Genomic DNA, 21687 nt, shown 5'->3' with positions numbered 1-21687 from the left:
TCTGATTATTTCAATGGCAGAAATCACACCTGTCTCACTGGATAAACTGAGTATTCAGACTATTAAATGCATTCAAGTGACTATATTGTATTCCACCATGCATTGTGCCTTGTAGAGAGCATAACACTTCTTAAAACCATAAAATCATTTAGCAAAACAAACGTATCAACTACTGGAGTAGAGAGAGCCCCACACGGAGAAGGGACCGAGGAGGTGAAGCACCTTCTTGCTGAACATCCTATACTATATATTAGACAGATTTACCTGACTTGGCCCCATTGAAAATCAAACAAATCCCACTGAAACCTGTCAGTTTGGCATCAGAGTGCATTTTTACATCTTCCATGTTACAAAGCTCACAAGCCACGCGTGGCCCTTGCTGCCAGGCTAGTGAATGGCTGCGACCAGGAGGTTTGTGTGTAGAGCTAAAAATACCAAAAAGCCCTATGCGACAGCAGTAGCTGGTTCCTAACAAAGGCTTTGCATCAGGGCTCATTAGTGAAATCCGCCCCTCCAGGATGGTTGTTACCACTGCTGTGCCTCAACCACCTTCACTTGTTTCACTCTTGCAGTGCCCGTATGGACCTGTCCACAAATCGCTCTGCAGACACAACCTCATAAAAATAAAGTGAAAATACAGGGAGAGGGAAGCAGTGCCATTAAATGCAGTTGGCTGCGGAGGCAGCAACAGGCAACCATCACACGTGCAGAAGGTGTGAGGCCACTTTTGCGGTAACTGGAGGTATGAGATCTTGAAGTCACAGCAAGCTCAAGAGATCCCATCGTGCAGCCACCCGAATGGCTGGTCATTCTGAGCCTCCACTCTTACCAGCTGCACTGAGAAGTTGTAATTTGTTTATTTGGTCTGTAGAGAGTTTTTAAATGAAGATGATAAAACCATGTATAGCTCTTGATTATTTTTTAGGAAATGCTCAGGTTTCTGCATTGCCTGAGTGGATGGTCCGAGTTACATCTGATTATACAACATTCATACAATAAAGCACAATTAACTGCTTAGTGAGTTACACATTCATAGATTAGTACAGAATTAATTGAGTACTAAAGCTCACTTATAGCAACAACTATTAATACTGATCTCTTAACAGGCTCCAAAAATTATACAAAAATTATACAAAAATTAAAAACATATTTCAGCTGTTAACAGTTTGTATCTGACTATTTGTTTTGGATCAAGAAGCAAGAAGAGGTTAAGTCATGGCTCAATCACTATTACACTCAGGTTGTTATTAAAAAGCACCTTCCCATCTCTTTGTTCACTGCATTCAGGCTTTCTTAAGTCTTCCATTACCTGACGCTTTAGTTCAGGAGGAGCAGTTTTAGAAAACTCACTAGTTTCTGTCAGGAAATCCAGCAACAGCTCCCCATCCTTGTTCCCTTCAATAAAGCAGCTCGTTATGTCCATGTAGGATGGGAGCTCGTGGAGCTGGTACTTCAGCCCGGCTGAATCCAGCATCCTTTTGATGTCAGCAGAGGAAACGTAAGAGCAGAGATCATCTAAAGGGAAGGAAGACTTGTACTTCTTCCACAGCGTTTCCCAGCCACTGGTTCCTGAGAGATACACCACCAGAAAAATGCTCAGGAATAAGGAAAAACACTATTTGAACAAATTTTTAATCATCTGGTTTTTTTAGCAGTTGTCCTTGTTGTGAGCAGGGTCTCTCCAGAGTTGGGACATGTGTCCTGGGCCATGGTGGAGACAGCTGCCCCCCTGCTTCTGTGCCTCGGGGTTGGGGGCTGCAGGAGGGAATGGACATGTTGCCTACCCCAGAGCTCCGGCGCCTCCCGCCAAGCCCCCAGCTGAGGCCAGAACAGCTCAGTGCACTCAATCCTCCCCCCTTCCACTCCCAACCTGCTGCACCCCTCTGCTTCATGTACATAGGCAATATCTCTCAGGGACATCCTTCCATGGTCCACATGCCGAACACTAGCTATTCGGTGCCATCTTCTTCATTTAAACTGTTCCCTAGGTTTCACCTGTCTGTTTGGAAGACCAAATCCTCTCCTATTCCTTCACCTAATTACTTTGTGGTCAAGCTACGTGAGCTTCATCGAAACGTTTATTGCCAGTAAACTCTCTCTCAGCTATGTGAAATACATGGGGTGCGAAACCCTGATCGCATTGTCCATGCGGCTGGACGTGTGGTGGAGAAAAGGGTGGGATGGACAGAGCCCAGGATGAAGCTACACCTTCAGGCTTCAGCCTTCGCTCCCATCACGTGCTGTTGGGCACGGGCAATGAGAGAGCTGCTCCTCACCCCAAGCAGACCTCCCCAGTGGTGCTAGCAGGACGTTTTGGCTGTGTCCTGTTGGGTTGTGCAAAGATGAAGGGTGAGGAAGGAAAAGGCTCCTGTAACACCGCAATCACCTCTAGAACTAAGCCCATACCGAGCCCACGCTTGGCCACTCACCTCTTCTCAAGGGATGTTTTACAAAGAAAAACAGCTGGGTAAGCTGAAAACTCCCCAGATATGTCTTCATGTCTTTATTTTCCCTCACCCTGGATCTGTGATTCAGCATTTCTGCTATAAATCATTTATAAAAGGATCACCCAGAATGACTGGACGGGATGAAAATAACTTGGAGCCTAATGTGTAGCTCTTGAGAGTTATGACTATAAATCTCCATAACTACTAAAACCAGTTGCTCGGTGGTTTTGCAAATGCTTTATCTGCAAACAGTTATTTATAGTCAAATAAACAGTTTGGTGTTTAGAAGAGAGGCTACAATATTTTCTTTCACCTGGTGGAAATTGAATGCAGAACACTAATTGCAGAAAATTTGCTGGTGTCAGTGTTGTGTGACTCAGTGCCATCTCTGAGCCGAGCAATTATACACTACCTGAACGAAGCGTTATTATAATAGCTCTCAATAGGCTCAGCATATGGCACTACTTTTGTTTTCAAGGCGATGTAAACAGATTTTTTAAATGTGTTAAAAATAATGCTGCATAGCTCTTGCAACTCGCCTGCTCTCCCGGCAGGGACGGAACGGGAAGGATTGAAGCCTTCACCGACTGACCAAGCCCTCTCCTATCAATCCTATTCCCAGACTGGTTTTTAATTAACCCATCCTAATGTGTTTGTGTTGGAGATGACATTACCTTCAGTTTTTGAAATGAGCTTTGTTCTGCTTATCTTTCAGTATCTTGTTTTGCTTCAGTGCTCATTTTCATAGCAATTCTTCCTTCCTATCTCTATACTTTTCTTTCCCCCAATGTTTCCTTTCCTCTCTGCTATTCTGAGCCCTACTCCTCTCCCATTTTCTTGCTGGCCCCAGCAATTTCTGCTCCATTCTGCTCCATCAGAAAACACTGAGCCAGAGTCGCCTGGCCCAGAGAGGACTTCAAATACTTCTCATGAATTCAGATGCTTAATCACATTAATTTTAAATAGACACATGTTCCTCCCTGTATTCACATTTCATGAAGATCCAAAGGGACAAGTTAAGCAACTGGAAAAGAGTTTCAATTAACTATACGCAGGTAATAAGCAATAGTCTGATATTATGATCTATTCTCATTCAGCCAAAGAACAAGAACAGTAACCCAGACCATCTAAAATACAGATTTCTTGTAGTGAACTGCTTGAAAACACTTTAAACCAAAAATATTTTGGAGAAAAACAGTTTGAATAAATTCAGGTCAGAGAAGTGCCACTTCGTTGTGGACACTTCATGAACACAAAAAAGGAACTTCATCAAACACATCACAGTTTGCAGACATGGCCAAATTCAATAAAAAATTAAGCTTAAATCTCTGAACAAACAACACTTAACATCCCTGATAAAACTATCAGATGTGACTGTTTACACAACTAAAATTTCCATAGCTTGTGAGGCAAATCAAAGGCTTTCTAGAGTGGAATTGTAGCCCACCACTGCAGTATCTCTAGCATACCTTGCCCACAGTATTAAAAGGTCATTGTTTACTCCACTCCCACGTTTTCCTGCTGGATTGACCACAGAGCATCTCTTTAAGATCTGACACAGCCTAAGAATGCTGTTTTCCACCCAAAATGATGATATTAAGGAAATGGGCAGTTTGAGAAGAAAATGAACCATATGTGCTCTAACACCTGCTGTATGGCACAGCCGAGCCCCATCGTAGCCGTTTGCTTAATGCCGCAAGTCTCCAGGAGCGAGATAATGTGGTGCCCAGCCTGAAATCCTTTTACAGAAAATAGCAGAGGCTGAAGGAGCTCTTGCAAGCGAGAGCTGAAGGACGGAGCCTCGCGCCGGCTTTGGGGGTCTCTGCTGCTGTCCATCACTGGCCAGGCTGTAGGATGGGGAAGGGCAGAGGGCGAGAGAAAGGCGTTTTGTGCCTGTGGCAGGGGTCTGCTGGCTCACAAAGCCTTCAGCTTTACAACCTGCAGCACAGAGCTGCGCAGATATAGATGGCGTGCAGATTTCAGTGGATGTAGATGAGCGGACACCATTTATTATGCAGCCAGTTCACCTCTATAGGTGATAAAGGATGTTTTAAACAAAAATGTGCATTGGTTTCTAGCTGGCCTGTGTTGAACTCGCAAGAACCCCAAAGGTCCTCATGGCTCTTGCCCAACCGAGCAGCGCTGGTGGAGCAGCTCTCACCTGACACCAGGATAATGAGGAGCTTTGCCTGTGCTTCCAGGAGGCTGTGGAAATACTGGATAGTCGCTGGGACATCTTTCACATAATACAGCATCTGGAAAGAGCAGAGATGCTTACAGAGATACGGTGCAGTCCTAGTGAATGTCATAACTGGTACCAGTAGGTACAAGAAACAAAATGGGGGCAATTTTGAGAGAAAAGCAGGGGGGTGATAAGACACGTTAGCACAACGCCGGGCAGTGGGCTCACGCTGCAAGCTCGGGGCTCTCACTGCCTTGCCTGCTCTCTGGCTCTCCCAGCACCAAGCTCATGTTGATTCCTTACCCTGAGAGAAAATGATTTGCCTTTCTTAGCAGTGAAGATGGCTTGTAATGGCTTCAGTAAACTTGGAAATACAAAGGCAGTTTCACAGAGAGGACAAGGAGCTTTCAAAACACTAGTTAAAATGTATTTTTAGTTGACTGCCACCCACAGCCTGGTTAATAGGACTACTGTGCTCAAAGCTGCTTTGCTGTAACTCATCTTTTTTTTTGCAGTTCACTTGCGCTTAAGTACTTTAAATTACAGGGAAATAAACTCCCCTTTCTTCCCCTTAGAGTGGATAATGAGGTCACATACTTCACGCGTACTTTTAACAGCCAAGTCTTTGACAACATTTACTTTGCAGAGACTTTTACCTGGATCATATGAATGAAGTCCCATTTTTTAGACTTCTTTTCTGCATTCATTCGACTTTCATATTCATAAGCTGTCTCCTCATGCCAGGTAAACTTTACGTTCTCGAGGTTTGATGTCTTAGCCACGCGCTCTGAAATACGTGAGAAGGCAGGACAGAGTTATCTCAATTGCAAATACGAGACCAATTTCCATTCAGAGCTTTAATACATCCAAAAGTCATATTTAGGTAGAGAGTTTTGGTACCAGTTTAACACAGCAGTGGAATATTTAAAATCTTGAGCCTGTATGTGAGAAGGGCACTGTAAAGGTCTTTGTAGGATGAAGTTTTAAGAGGGTCTGATGCTTTATTCTTTGCATCCTCATCTGGGCTCCTCTAGTCTTTACCTGATTGAAAAAAAAGAAATAAACTCTTCCCCATGACTGGCTCAAGCTGCGTTAAAAGGTGTTGGCTGGGATGAACAGTTATGAGGCCATGAGCAGCACATTTTGTGCTGAATGGGAGAAGAGCTGATGGCCCCTTCGTTTCGGTGCCATGCAGGACCCACATGGCTGAGCAGAAGCCAGGTCATGGCAAAGGGTTTTCCAGAGACTGAACGAATAAATACAAGGGCTCAAGGACGGATCAAGGGGACTGTGTTTTGGCGAGAAAGCACAATTAAAAGCTCGAGAAGGGCAGAGAAAGCAAATGGCTCTCTCTGGGAATGTGTCACAGAGGTGGTGGGAGAAGGAAGGAGATTTGCTCTGTGAGCAAGGACACGTATCTTGACATTTGGCTTCTACAGTGTTCAAATAGTTCTTCAAAAGCACACAGTTTTGGCCAACAGCTTTAAGTAAAAGGGACAATAGTGTTTTAAAGCAAAGACTAGTATAAAGAGTGACACATGGCGTGTTTTCAGACCTTGACACAATGCACATCCAGCAACTGAGGAAAGAAGAAAGCTGGAGGAGTACGTTCAAGCGATAAGTTATACCGAGGGCCTGCCTCATCACTGCATTTCTTTGCTTTTTATGGGAGCAAAACTGAGAGATAATTTCATAATTTAAGAGATGCCGAAATATTAATGTCCATCTGCTGGCATATGGAGCTCATCTGACTGTGCTCCTGCCTGGCGCTCGGGATTGCTCCAGGACAAAGCTAGCCCTGATGCGATTCCTGTGCTTCGCTGGAGTTAACATAAATTTAAAACTTAAATGGCCCAAAGGCAGACTGAGCCTTAGCTACAGAACACATGTTCAAAACAACATGATTCGCTAAGACCAGTGCCTTTACGCCACTAATCACAATGTTTCACCTTTCGGGCTCTGATTAGGACATATCCCCGTCGGACAGATGAGAAATGCTCCATCAGTGCTTATCTCCTCTCTTTTGCGGATGGAAATGGGCCACCCCTTTCGAATGCTGCTGCTGTTACTCTGTTCGCTTCCGTTTATCAGTCACTGGCCCCGGTGCTTGCAGTTCAGATTTAATTTGCTGTTTTAAACTCAGGCTTCATTCAGCAGCAGTTTCTATCACCATCACAAATAATCTGGTGCAATCTGGTTCAGTTCAATTGCTAGACAGTCTGCGAGGAGACACTAGGAAGAAAACTGAATTGCTTGCCAGGGTGGGCTTTTAAAGTCAAAATTTCAGAAAGGGCAAATTCATTCTGATTATGGGAAGTTTCTGCCCAAAGATTCATCTGAAGCCAAAACATATCACCCTATCTGTTTTGGAAATTTTTCCTTCATTTTCTCCTGGGCTCAACCCAGACTGTCTGGGTCAGAGGCCTGTCGCATGCCCTTGACGGGTGCCATCAAAACCGGACTGCCTGCCGTTGTGCCGTGCTGTGCAGGCAATGGCAGCGCAGCCCAGATGTGGGGTGACCGACGCTCCAGCCATGGTCACCAAGGGGCTTCACCTGGACATGGGCCAGGAATGAAGGAAAGCCACAGCCTGAAGAACCTCCATTGTACAACGCAACCTAAGATAACCTAAGATAAACCTCGGTTTGTCGTCACTGCATGTCCCAGTATGAAGTTTCTCTTGTGAGTGTGTGAGCGTGGCTTCTCCTTCCCAAGGAGAAAGTATCTGGTTAGGCAGAAAACATAACTGCTGAATCCTCAGAGGCACGGATAATGTTTTCAATTCTCCCTGGAAAATCTTAGGGCTCAGAAACCTAATTAATGATACCTACTGGGGACATGATTAATTACCAAATAAGAAAGTTTGAAGGAAGAAATTCAGATGAATATTTCATTTCTAGTTTAGCATAAAACTTAAAATAAGGACAGTATCTTATATTTTCTTTAACTTTTTTCTGGAAGGAAACTCACTGAAGTAAGATAGGACTGCCAGTTAATTGGTGGTAGATGGCAAGACCACTAGGAAGATGCAGCACAAATCCAGTCCCACGTAGCCTATGGTTAATGGCCCAGACAGGACAGAAGAGCTATCTGCAAGTGCCCAAACTGTCTTATAAACAGAGCAGATGCTCTGTTGCCCATCCTTCACCATCTCAGCCTGGAACAATGTAAAAGCTCCTGGGATTTTGCACAAGCCATCTTTTCAAAGATCAGGTCCATGTAATACAGAGACAGATATAAAAAAGTGATGTGTTTCCTGAGAGCCTTTGGTGCTTCCAGTGACTCTGAGCTCCCCCACCGCAGGGAGGAAGGGACTGTTACTATTGTTACTATTATTGGTTTTTTTCTTAGACTTCCACAAGTGGCTCCATACTGGGAATTCTTCGTTTTTAAGGTCTTAAGCAAGTGTGAGCTGGAGATTTACAGCGTGGTTTTGCAGTCTGGTATTTACTATGGTTTGGAGCATTTCCAACGATGCAGACTGCTGACGAGGTTCACTCGTTACTGCCACGTCCATTCCGCAGCCGCCTCCTGGCAGGGTGTGCTCTGCTCGGGGCTGCTCACAGCCTGCATGGTGTAGCTGGTGCCACCTCCATACAAGACCATAATTACCTGCTAAGGTAAAGCCTCGTAGGTGTTAATCCAGTGATAATCAAACTGTGGATTGATATTTTATCCTTGGCGCAATTTGACCAAAGCACTCCTGCTAACATTCAATTCTCCTTGGAAAATGCTTGGCTTTCCTTCATGAATGTTGCTCAGACCTTTGGGCTGTTGGAAGGAAACAAGCTCTAAGCCATGGAGCACACAGAAAAAATCCTTCCTATCCACCTTGCTTTCCTTTCCATGTTTTTGAATTTGAAGGACGGTATCTAATTTAGTGCAACACTGTGAGGTTTAGTTATTTGTTATTTGGAAATTATTTTTAAGACATGTGAGAATTACCATGAGACACTAAAATTTTCCCTTCAAAGTTGAGGAAATATCCTGATTCAGTGCAAGTTGAAGGAGAAAAACTTTCTCTCTGAAATGTGGGGATTTTACTCTATTCCCATACAATCACCCACCAGTTCCCACCTTGCTTAGCTTTTAAAGTCTGTCTAATCCCAAGCGTTTGCCACACAGAGTACCTTGCAATGTGAGAGACTACAATTTTAATGAGAAACTGAACGTTGTTGCAAAGCAATGATGGCAAAAAAGCACAAAATGGTGACTTTTTTTAACTTTTAAGAACCAATTCTGACAAGAACACATTTGAATGTGAGGTCATCCAGCGTTCAACGCTTTTTAATGCATTCAGCATACAATGTAAATTTAATTTATTTAATGTAAAAATACCTTTGTATTTGAAGATTTGATCCGCACTTGGCTCTATCACGTCGTTGTTGATGGTGACCCCTGGATATCTGGCTTGTACTTTTGAGAGGATCACCAGGTCAATCTCACCTAGGGAAGCAGGTGACGTGAAATACAAGATGAAAGCAAAGCTCAGGCAAATGTTATCTCCACCATCATCACATCCCCAGTTTTGAAGACTGATGCCTACCATTCATCTATAGAAAACATACCACACAGGTACATGTAGCTGCTTTGCATTCTCAGCAGATTGCCACCGAGGTTTTAGCTCTAGGATTTGAGAAAAATTTAAGTATCAGTCCCAACTGTCTTCATTCCTCCTCTGTGACTACCACCGTCCGTGCCAAGGGAAAACCAGACACAGTCATGCATGTGGTATGACTTCTTATTTTCTGGCCATGGCCTAACCTCCCAGGGAAGATCCTAAATGACTCTGATGGTACCAGTTCTGATGGTCCCAAGTCACCAGTGAACCTGTCAGGATTTCTTAGGAGTCAGTAAAAGCATTTCTAGCCAAACATCTCACTGGTTACCAGGTCTTGTGGGTGAGGGAGAAGAAAATATGTGTTTACCCTGGAATCAGAAACAACATTCATGTCTGTTTATTTTTAGTGTCCTGTGCCTTTCTCCATAAGTACAACGAATAGCACACATACCATTTATGTTTATCTAACCCCTGTTTACAGAATACCCCAGAGCTGGCTGTACTTTCTTTGTTAGGAACAGTTCTTTCTGGTCACTGGTCAGGCCAGCTGCAATCATTTTACCAATGGAAGTACCTATAGATCCAATATTTCAAAATTTAAAAGGAGCTGCCATCGCTCTTGGCCACCTCTCCCCATCCACAATACAGGAAGCTCAGGGAGATGATGCTCCTGACTGTGGCATGGGTCCAGGGACAGCATCACGCTGGCTTGCTTAGGTTTCTTAGGGCTGACTTGTGCTTATTGTACTTGAATAAATTTTAGGTGGAAAAAACAATAGAGGAATAAATTAAGGTAGAAAGAGTGAAGCAGGGGGTAACTGTGGTGAATAATAAACCCAGAAGTCACGTTACAGACAAATCTTGAGCTTTGTCCTGAAGGAGGTACTTGTGCTTGCACACAACTCCATGTTATAAAATTCCCTACAAATGAAAAAAATTATGTATGGAATGGAAGATCACCAAGCAAACCCTGATGGCCAGACAGGCCCATGCTGAGGGCCTGTGGAGGGAGGGCCCCCATCGTATTTGCACAGCCTCTGCCATTCTCATGATTTTCCCTGGGCTCCCACCAGCCCCTGGGCTCCCACCAGCACCTTCAGAGTTAGCTCCATTTTCCAGAAGATTTGAAGTACAAAAGAAAAATATTGGGGGTTAAATAGCAATAATGTGTACCCCAGAGCTCAACCCAGCACGCCAGGTCCTCCCCGGGAGGGTCCTTTTCACTACAAAGAGCTCTCTGCCTGCTTCTGGCCCCACCATACGTCACCATGGGTCAAAATCTGGCACCCCAGCCCACATCTCACCCGCTCATTAACACCCCGAGAGTTTAACCCAAAAAGTTCAATCTTGTCAGACTTATGCGTCTTTCTTAAAGCAATTAATAACACCAAAATTTACGTGGCATCTGTGCAAGCACATTCTTTGAGGGAGGGAAATTGGATTTCTGAAGTAGTAGAAATAGCTGCAGCTTTGCTATCATCACTGCAAACGCTGTGTTCTGTTAAAAAATCGTCTGCAGGCTGCTGTGGTAAAATCTGGGAACACAGAATTTTTAATGAACTACTGCAATATTTTTGATTTTTGGTTGCTTTACCAACTTTCTGTAAAATGGATTAGCCCTTTGAAAAGGCTATGCGGGTCCTGGTAAAAAAAAAATTTGAATTTCGCATTTCCATATGCGGATAGGTTAATATATTCCCTTCCGCTCTTCTGTGGCCAAACCACCCTTGCATTGTTTTTAACCAAAAAACCCACCCCTTTGATCCATAATTTAATCCACAGCCTTAATTGACTTCAGTTAGCTCTTTTATATGCAAACAAGTGTCCTGAGGCATTTTACAGTCAAATCTGTGGCAGCTTGCGTTATCAACAATTTGGCAATTAGGCTATCCGAATTATTTAAACTCTCCAACACAATTACCTTTTAAAGGCTACCACTATGTTCACCATTAAGTTTCTAATTAAACATTTTACGTAACGGGATAGTTTATAGCACAGTTGCTACTTTATAGCAGCATTGATGACTTTTATGGTTTTTAAAGGTACAGAGTGCTGCGCGCTGGAGTGTGAACTTAATAAGGCAGAGGCTGTAGGCGAAGGCAGGCGCTGTAGATGGGCGGGTGTAATGGGATATGATGCTACATTAAATGGTTTGCTTGTCTCTCGAGGTGGAAAAGTGGGAAGGAAACGCTTTCCTCCCGTGCTCCCTGCCTGCGAAGCACGGGGTGGATGGGGCCAGGGTAGATCCCTCACCAGGGTTAGCTGGGGGGATTTGGGAATTTGCTGCCTCCTGACCCCCCAAGAACCCATGGTGGGAACAAGCCAGCAAGGAGCAGGGGTTTGGTGGTGTTGAAGTTTTTTTACATCACAAAATGAGCTTTTCCTGCACATTATTGCTTGAATATCCATCATGTTAAGCTGGAGCCTCCCTGGTTAGGGAGTTAAGTACCTCACTAAGTAAAGTGTTCCTGTTAAAAACAACATTTTTTTTGGCAGAAGAAAGGTTTCCCTTGTTTGGAGAGCAATGTTCCTACTCTGTCACACTGTCTGTTTTATAACTAACTCCCACCATTTACATACAATTCTTTTTACTTATTAGAAGAGATTGACAAAGCTGAGATTAGTCTTTGGAGATGGTATGACTAAGGCATTTAAACTAAATTGACTGTTCTTATAAAATTTAAGTTTGATGACTTAACGGGCAGAGCAGAATTAGAAAACATAGGTTTTAATTATAGGGGAAGTTAAGCAAGAATTTAATGAGAAGAAGCCACTTGATGTTATTGGTATTGTTTTTCCACCCAGTGAACTTCAGATGAGAGACTTATTTCTTCTGATTTCTTCTGGATTTCTTCTGGAGCTTATGTTCAGCTCCAGTGTTTTGGGGTAGTAGCTCCAGGAGGGTCTTGTGCATTGACTGTGCTCAGCACATACGTACAGGCAAAACAGAGGTCAGCCAAGGCTGTCCTGTAGCAGGGTAGGAGGCAGAAATTATGGGGAGTTACTACACGAGTACATACTTACAGGGGAGAGTAGTTGCAATGCAAGTAAAAATTTAATATTCTGAGGAATCTAAGACATTATGGCACCTTTTTTTGCATAGAAACACTATGGGGCAGTTCAAGCCTCTCTCTGCCCTTGAAGAGTGATGGTGCAGAAGGAGGTTTCTCATGGAGGACACACAACAATCACTGTGGGGAGGTGCAAGCTGTTTTCAGACGATGTGGCCACACACCAGCTAACGCCATCTGCTCCTGGAGCTGACTAGTCAAGAAAAGACTTATTTCCCACTCTGCTCCTTTCTGCAATTTGTAATCCTCTATTCTTTGAAAAAAAAAGGAAAAGCATATCAATATTGAAGTTCATAACATACCTGCTCCACCACCAACACTTAGAATATTGATTGTAGACTTCCCGTTTCCAATACTGAAAAACATTATTTATACATTTTTGGAAAGCTACCCAGTAGAGAGGGTTGCATCCATTTTGTGAAGCACCAGAGATCCCATGAAGACTAAAATCTGCAGGACAAAATCAAATGTGTGCTCATGTACAGGCATGCCTGTGAGCTGGCAGAAGGGATCAGATTGAGAACTCTGCTCTTTGGAGATTCCTAATTTCCAGTTATTTTGGCAATTTGTAGAGGAGTTCTGCTTTTATTATGAGCGCATACAAGCAGCAGCAGATACGTGCCTTCTCCGTGTGTGTGCTTCGAGGACCGGAGACTTCCCTGGGTCTGGACCAGCAGCTTAAAAATTATTTGTAGAAGTTTCATGTTTTGCAAAATGGGCAGGAAAAGGGGAGAATGTAACGCATTTAAAATCCCTTAGCAAGGCTTTGGCAGAGCCATAAACCCCTGGGCCCAGAGAAGGGCCTCCCCAAAACCAAGATTTAACCCCAGATGCCTGCTGCCCAAGCCAGCCCACAAAGTGAGGGGTCCAGTGAAAAACACGCACGGTAGGCAAAGCAGAAGCATTATTTACACAAACTAGAGAAAGACTAAATATTACCTGAAAAGATTACTTTTAAAAAGATGCTTTCAATCAAATTTAATGTTGGAACATAGTATCTGTTATTGCATTTCAGAGTTGATTCAAGGTAAGCTATATTTGCATGCAAGGAAACAATTCAGCCTTATCTCCTCCCTGCTAGGCAGGCTCCGTCCGGAAGAACAGCCGTTCAGCAGCGTGTGCAAATGAAATCTCCAGCCAAGCCCTATCGGAGACCTACAGACGGGGCGGCTGGCGGGGAACAGCAATCTGCCTCTTGCAGGCAGCCCCCTGAGCCCAGCCAAGCCCATCACCACCTCGGGACCATGCCCTGGGCTGTCCTTCAGCTCGATGTGGCCACCTCCACGTTACCTCGCTATCACAGTCGGCAGCTGGCTCTCCATGAACTCCTGCATGCACTGGTGCTCAGTCGAATTCGCGAGGAAGAGGCGGAACGACTGAAGGTATCTCTCGGGGTCGGTGAACAAGCTCCTCATGGGTGATGCCATGCTGGGGGTTGAAAGGGTGCAGGAGGGGACAGGTTGCTCCCTGCAGCTCTTCTTTCAGACCTAGAGAAGGAATAGCAAATGCCGGAGAGGTAAAAACCAGCAGGCGCCCAGACTTTGCACCACGTCCTCAGCCCTGCTACTTTGCCTTAGAGCACTTAAAAAAGTATTACGTAATTTTGCGATAGAAGCTGTAAATCAGGTTTGAGCAGTAAAGGGTAATATATCATCTTTAACCTGCACAGAGGAAATGCCAGCGTTTTTTAACCATGCTGACACAGGGTTCTGTTAAAACCCAGAAAAGGGTCTTTAGACAGTTCTTAAATAAAAGAAAAATTCCCCCATTTCTTGAAGGCATGGAGAGGCTCCAAAGACTTGGTCTGGATTAGAAGAAAGTGCAACACACATCTCCAGAGATGCTGGCAGATGTCTCTATCTGCTTTTTTAATCTTTTGATGTTCTTAAAGGGAATACTGATGGTGGGGTGAAAACAATAAAAACCTTATAAATGCACTCTTTATTTTTCTAGTTCCTCTGAAGATAATGGTATGATTCCCATGGGCTAAGTAGTTAATTCACAAAAGCCACGTGAGTTACTGGAATGGATGTTGTGCTAAACTCGGCTTACACAGAGTCCGGAGCAGGGGAGGCAGAGCATGCTACTGGGAAAGGTTGGGCTGTACCTTGAAAAGTACACAAAGACGTGTTCATCCCCTCTTAAACTGCAGTTTAAGTCCATCATGTCTTGTCCTAACGGGCAAGGAAAAAGAGGTCCTCTTCTTTGGCTTAAGGACCACACTGCATCTCTTACCATCAGATTTGACTTTCCCACAGAGGTTACATCCCAGCCACCTCTCATTTCTATTGCTCCAGCCAAGCCCTGTTGTTGTTGAAGGGCAGCAGCCAAGAGTGAAAGCCTCCCACCCACTGAGGTCCCCCAGCTCCCAGCACAGCCGGGATGGCTTCCCTCGCCTCACCGAGACCCCACGCCGCTTGCCTCCGCTCACCAGTGTGACCACTGAGATACAAACCATGGCCGGTTTTCAGACTACTTCTCTTGTCCCTTTGAATTATTCTGCCCTCTGTTGTGCTCAAGTCCCTCCCAGCTGCACCTCAAACAACCATAGTCTCGTCCCTCCCCCAAATCATGAACAGAAACATGAAAGAGTAGCGGGCTCAGGTTCATACTCATCATTACCTCCTTTTCTGGCAATGAAATGCTAATGACTTTTCTGACTTACTGTGCAACCAGTTTTCCACCCACCCAATAGCTGTCTCATCGAGGCCACATCTTCCTCGCTTGCTTATGAGAATGTCATATAAGATGGTGATGACCCTAAAGCCCCTGTATAGGAGCATCTCCTTCTCCCCTGTATGCCAGGACAGGTACAGTACTGGCAAAAAGATGGCCTTGGCACAATTTCTCCCTGACATCTCCACATTGCCTGGCCATCCCCTTATTGTCTCTCTGGCGCTCACTCCTTTTCAAAGGACAATTTCTAGGGACAGCCGTCATGCTGGGCAGCTGCAGTTCCCCAGCTCCTCCTGCCCCTCCTGCCCCCTTTTCAATGACAATGTGAGCTGCTTGGCTTTGCCCACCTTCCGTTGCTGCTCATGCCAAAGATAACTTCCAACTCATTACATGTTTTGGTTTTGCATCCCGTGAGCCACAGCGCTACGCATCCCAAAGGTTCCCACAAGAGGATGCATGGTGAAGGATGGTGGTGATACAACTCCTTCAGCACATGCTGCTCCCAGAGCCATTAGGTCAATTAGCAACACCTGTTAATTGCTGTCCTTGAGATAGTCCCAAAGATCAGCAGCGACCTCCAGAGCAGGGCCCAAGGTGTGATCTTCCACCCACACCACCGCCGATGCAGACCTGGCTTCCAGCACGCTCCTCGTGCCCTAGCCCCTCAGACAGCAAGGATGCTTTCAAGGGAAAAAACAGCAAAAGTGAGTGTGTTAAACAACAACAGTGCTGAAAAGGGCCTGATTAGAAGTGGATGGGAGAGCTTTAAAAACTTTGCTGGGTCCCAGATGCCCATGAGGGCTGGTTCGGAGCAGCATGGGAAGGTGATGGCCCCCCCCTGCCACAGAGCTGCCTGCTTCAGTGAGCCTGCTGGTGTTAGATAAGAGAGGCAGTCTGGCCCGTGCATTAGACAGACAGACCAACAAATTGCAGCTGAATGGACTCGGTTAGGTGGAGGACAATCGCTCAGGCTCGCAGGGTGGTATCTGCCGCTCACGCTGCCTGCCCGGCTCAGCCACCACACACGAGCCCTCAGGCAGGTACACCAACACCTCCAGATCCTTTTTGTAGACGACCAGCACTTGAATCCCCAGCAAAATCTGTATTAACCTGGGGAAACCAAGTATAAATTTTGCCAGAGAAAGTAAGGAAGCAAACACCTGGATGTTTGTCAGGTGAGAATTACTGCTAACCCACCCTGAAAGTTCCTTGTTTACCTATTCCTCTGCTCTGCCCAACTCCTTGCTTTTTACTTTAAGTGCATAAAGAGGCTTTGCCATTTGCCTCTAACATATTTTACTACCTTCAGTCTTGAAAAAATGTTTTGCAGTTAATAAGAGGAGATTTAGATAATCAACCTTTTTTCTATGCCTCCCTCTACTTCCCGTGATTTAATTTGCTGACGTCCCCTGCTCGGCAGTCTCTAATGAGCAGCTGAGATTCATTTTCATGTTAGGTGCAGTTCAAGGAATTTGTCTCATTTATTTCATTACGCTTTTGGCTGTTTGAATTTGCCCCATTTATTTCATTATGTGTTTTGCTGTTTGAATTGCGGCCAGTTAACTTTAAATATGAGTAAAGAGAAGGAAGAGAAGGATTTTTTCTCAATCAGGCTGATTGATAGAAACTTTTGGATAATAATGTTCACTTAGGCATGTCCCCTTCAGAGATAACCCAAATTTATACGTACGTCCCTAAAAAGATTGAGGAGTTTCAAAAATGGATTCTGTGTTTATGCTGCAGTTTCTTGATCCACCCCTGGTTTGTGCCAGCGCTAACAGAATTAAACCTTCTTTAAAGTCACCATAAAACTCTTTAAACCTTCCCAGTGAAGCCAGAAAACAAAGCGAGCATGCCCTCAGCTGTAAACTATTTGCAGCAGGAGCTTGGGCTTATTAGTACAGGATTACAGCTTGTTGCTGAACACCAGCAAAACAGGGGTCCCTCTTGGAGGAGTTTAATGCAATCGGTTAAGCTCGTGCCTGCCTCGCAGGCAGCCATACTTACGTGCGAGCGGTCTGTGCCTCTCGGGGCCGCGGGCTCCCACGACACGATGCCGCTGCGGTGCTCGGGACGTGTTCCCGGCCGGCCACCTTCCCGGTGGCAGCTGCCGTCCCACCCCCGGAGCCGCGACGTGGCAGCGCGGAGGAGGTTTGGCTGGCTGGGAAAGGAGCAGGCAACATCATAACCTCGTGCGGCGGCAGCTGCCTGCAGAGGCAGAGGGGGCAGCTTAAACCCTGCCCGCCACGTCCACCCGGCACCCTCCGCGCGGTCCGCACCGGCTGTCCCGCGGCTGGCACAGCCACCACCACACTGGGAGCACTGAGACACGGAGATCTAGCAACGTGGTAATTAAAGTCCAGATGAAAAATAAAGCCCTGCCACTGGTATATAAGAAATGTGCCTCTTGACAAATTGGAAATAGTTGTCTCTGTGTGGCACACGGCAATATACAATATTATTTAGTTTGCCTATAGAAGCCTACCATTATAGATTACTTTGTTTTTTAGCTGGTTTTCTTGTGAGCAGCTGAGATTCTGTTTATGCTTTACTTTCTAGGGCTTAAGCAATGGGAAGCATTTTCCAAGTTGTGTGCACCCTCCACAGCCCTGTTATGAGCAGTTTTATCCCAGGGAACACACACATGGGAAAAACCACTGACCCATGTCCGCTATCACACTGCGTTTTGGTGTTCATATTTGCCCTGTATGTGCCTCACATCATTATTCATTGTTCCTTCATGTTTAGTGAGAAGGAATTTTTTTGAAGGTAAATGAAGTTTTCCTTCTGGACTTGGGAGAAATGAACTGTTTGCATTGCGAAAGTCATGTAAAATAATACCAGTAACATTAATAATCATGCTTTCAAAAGCACAGTTACAGGAAGAATGGCTATAGTTCAACATTTAGCTGAAAGCTTACTGAAATAAAGATTTCATATCAACAGTTAAAATTGTTCAGCTAGAATGATAACTGTGTGGGAAGGCAACACCCACTGCATCTTTTTCTCTCTCCATAGACAGCATCATGTCCAAACCACTCGGAGGGAAGGAGGAACAAAGCCTATCGCCAAGGAGCGAACCCAGAGCTGCAGGGCCATGACGTTTCGGTACCTTCTGCTGGTCCCTCAGCAAAGAGGGATGCCAAAGCCTCACACGAGGGATGAGCAGCCCCACAACTGTTTTGCCGTTTCAAATCGATGATCGCGACTTTATTTGCAAGAGGCATTTTAAGGAAAAGGAAACCCCAGCTACTCTGTCAGACAGCTACAAACTGAGCCAGCTTCTGTAGGCTTGTGGAGTCCCAGTGAATGCTAATTCTGCAGCAATGGCTCCCACACAGGCTGTGGGTGCAAAACCTGCTGCAGCGGCAGCAGGGCAATGCTGTGCAAAGCCCTGTCCCAGCTCCATACCGGCAATAAGCACTGCGGTTCAAACACAGCTGAACAGCAAGGTCAGTGGTGTTTTCCTGGTTTTCTGTGCCGTTCTGGAAATCCAGATTAATCGGTATCGCCAGAGCTGTGCAAGTTGGTCAAAAGAAAATAAACTCAGTGCATCTGGCCCATGCTTTTCTCCCTCTGCAGTCCACTAAAAATGAGTTTTCCAAGTGCCAGTTGCCATTTAATATGAAAGCCTAAGTTTAGAGAGCCAAAAATAAAAATTATATGCATCTGGTGCTTTTAAGTGCTTTATGAAAATAAAAGATGCTGCTGTTAATTTGTTTCTTTAATTTCCCCTGGAGACACGTTCTGTGAGCTTTAAGCCAAATCCCAGCCGTTTCAGTTCGACGCGAGCTCAGTGTTCCCCTAGTTCAGGATAAATAGGGAGGGGGGATGCTGCACCATTGCCGAGACCTTACTTGCATTGCCCCCGGCACCTTCCCTTCCCACGGGTCTCTATATGATGTGCTGCAGAGGCACCTGCACCCAGGGCAGGGCTGTGCTGCGCCGGAGGCTACGAGCCAGCAGAGAAGGACAGGAGCCAGGACAGGGGCTGGCATCGCTCTACAAAATGAAATCCTGCAAAGAAGCTTGTCACACCGCCCTCAGGCAGATCTATGGTTTTGTTCATTAATGTGGTTTTACACTGTTTAACATCAATAGTTAGAAAAGAAAAATCACTTCCCTGTGCCATTTTACCGTGTGCCCTCCGATATACAGCACTGTCCTAGATGGCAGGAGGCTGAGTTATTGAAAGGGAGATCCCACAAACCTCGAGAGCATCAACATTTGGGAAATAAGAGCAATTGTGCATTAAACATCTCTCTGTCATGACAGCACAGGTGACAATTCACAACTCTGTAGATATTTGGCCAACAGTGATGTGGTATAATATTAAAACACAAAGTTGTAAGACGAGTCCACCCAGAAACCTGGCAAGGACCCAAGTAGTTGTCACTGGCCCCTTAGGGGAGGCGAGAGCTGGGAACAATCAACATCTGCAGATCATTTCCCTCTCTTCAGTACATCTGCGTGGGTTTTGGCTGAAAATTTATACTCTGGGAAGGAGAAGAAAGGAATTAAACGTTACAGTCTTGGTCCAAATGAATCATCATAATTTCTTCTCCCAGGGATGCTGCAAGCGATGCTGGGAGACAGCCCTCGCTGAAGGAGGAAAGGTGCAGGGGAACGTGCCCTGCCACACGCTCCTGGGGTGGCCACCAGCTGTGCACAGCAGCAACACAGGATTTCCCGTAGGTTGTGCTGATCCACAAGCTCCAACAGCCTCGTCGGTCCCATGGCAAAAGCGGGAACAGCAGCACAAAAGTACCCACTGAAGATTTAGAAGTGTTGTGATGACTGGTTAATCAACTGATGCCTTCAAAGATGAAAAGTGCTATCTAAGTTAACAGAAAGGATGGGTACAGGCAGGGCATTGGGACTGGCTGCTGGTTGCACATGAAGACAGGCAGTTACAGGCATAAAGCTGTGTAATGCTGATTTTATCTTGGAAGGGACAGGAGCACCAGAATAGCCCATCAGTCATGTGCATGGCTGCAGTGACCCTCGCTTGGATGAAGATCCATCCCTTTGGAGCAGGGACCAAAGCCTGGAGTCACAGCTGAGCAAAGCTGAGCTTGGGAAAGGGGATAGCTCCACATGTCATGTCCCCTCTGCCTTAATAAAACCTGAGAGTCCAAAGTACATGGGTCAGATCTAGGAAACTGGACTTCCAAGAGAGAGCAGGAATGGGAAAGGCTGGGCAAGAAAGACCTAATTTCTACCCTGTCATCAGATTTCAAAGCATCTGTAGATGGACCAAATATCTGAGCTCAGAGATCCAGGAGTTTATTGGGCTTACCTCTGGATCTGATTTAATCACCTCAGCCAGCTTGATAAAAGCAGAAGCTAGACGTTGCTTAATGTCTAAAGAATTATTTCTCCTGTCTTCTAATAAAGCACGCTGATGTAAGCTGGGGTTGATAACAAGATCGCTGTGCTGGGGTAGCAAAATCTCATTTTACAGGACAACCAAACTGTCAGTGCCAAAGAGCAGACAGGTTATTGCTCATGCTCCTTCAAGGTTGCTTTTATTAAAATGGAAATTTCCAAGGCTTTGCATGCACACACACGCGGCCACGGGTGCCAACATCCCTTTGAGGGGGAGAGGGGCCAGCTGCAAGGCCACAGCTGCCCCCTTCCTCCTGCGGCTCGTTAGCTGCAGCCCTTACAAATCAGGGTGCCTCGGGGCAACTGCAGCACAGCTCTCTGCCCGGGGTGAAGGTGTCCATGCCTTCACAGCCCCCGTCCTCACCACAGCTTCAGAGTGAGTTTGGCAGGTGCGGCAGCATCGGGCAAGTGCGATGCGCTCCTCCATGGCTGCACCCCATGGATTTCCCATGCGATTTGGGTGAGGATTTGCTCTCCTTCCTCAAAACCAGCATAGGCATCATCACCTTAAAACTAGGCCTTTCATATTTTGGGCTGCCACAGCTCTTCATGTAAGAAGGGCACAGCACCCCAGCCCCTCTCCAGCACAGCCAGACTCAAACCACTGCAACTGGTTCATCCCTGCAGGCAGTCCCTACCCTTAAAATGGAAGCGAAGCGAAGCAAAGCGAAGAGAATAGACTATTTCAGTTGGAAGGGACCTACAACGATCATCTAGTCCAACTGCCTGACCACTTCAGGGCTGACCGTAAGTTAAAGCATGTTATTAAGGACATTGTCCAAACACCTTTTAAACACTGACAACAGCAAAAAAAAATACAGCAAAAAAAGTATATAGCAAAAAAAAAAATAGCAAAAATTAATGCCTGGGTGTATTTTCACTTTTTGTTGTCATAATACACTGAGCAACTGCAACAGCCAAACATGAACTTGGCTACCAAGAACAATTTATTCAACAAACGTGTCCTTTTATCTTCCCAAGTACCTCTGAAGAACAGATTAAATTTTTACAAATGTGTGCCTTAGTTAAAATAATTTTGCTTTTTCCCCCTCCCCGAAGTTAATTGAATCAAAGATTGTTTGTGAAATATCTCATTACGGAGCACTCCAAACTTCTGGCTTGTAATTAGTGAAACAAATCAGTGCTCTGTTCCCAGACTGAAAAAAAATAGTTTTTAGAGTATTTCAATTAGTAATCTGAAACTGAAATTCTTAATTAAATTAATATCAGAAAGAAATTCAAGTTCCAAAAAAATGTTGGTAAGGGATTTCATTATCGTGTCCAGGTTTGGAGGTGGTAAAGGATGGTGCACACCTTCATCGACTGGTCCTCCTTACCAGAGAGAGCTGGCAGAAAGTGACG

At 45.3% G+C, this 21687-nt stretch overlaps 1 protein-coding gene across 1 annotated transcript; it reads right to left on the bottom strand.

The window, feature by feature from the left end:
* Nucleotides 1–961: 961 nt before the first annotated feature.
* LOC309590954 (histamine N-methyltransferase-like) lies at nt 962–17023 on the bottom strand. Its single transcript, XM_082312555.1, has 7 exons — nt 16945–17023; nt 13552–13748; nt 12564–12616; nt 8968–9075; nt 5286–5416; nt 4609–4702; nt 962–1569 (listed from the first exon to the last, which is right to left on the bottom strand). The coding sequence occupies exons 2-7, from the start codon at nt 13686–13688 to the stop codon at nt 1214–1216; spliced, it is 879 nt and encodes a 292-aa protein (XP_082168681.1). The 5' UTR covers nt 13689–13748; nt 16945–17023; the 3' UTR covers nt 962–1213.
* Between the last annotated feature and the right edge of the window lie 4664 nt (nt 17024–21687).

Source organism: Platalea leucorodia (assembly GCF_965183815.1).
Source record: "Platalea leucorodia genome assembly, chromosome: 5".
NCBI classification, from domain to species: domain Eukaryota; kingdom Metazoa; phylum Chordata; class Aves; order Pelecaniformes; family Threskiornithidae; genus Platalea; species Platalea leucorodia.
This window is presented reverse-complemented; position numbering and strand designations above follow the sequence as displayed.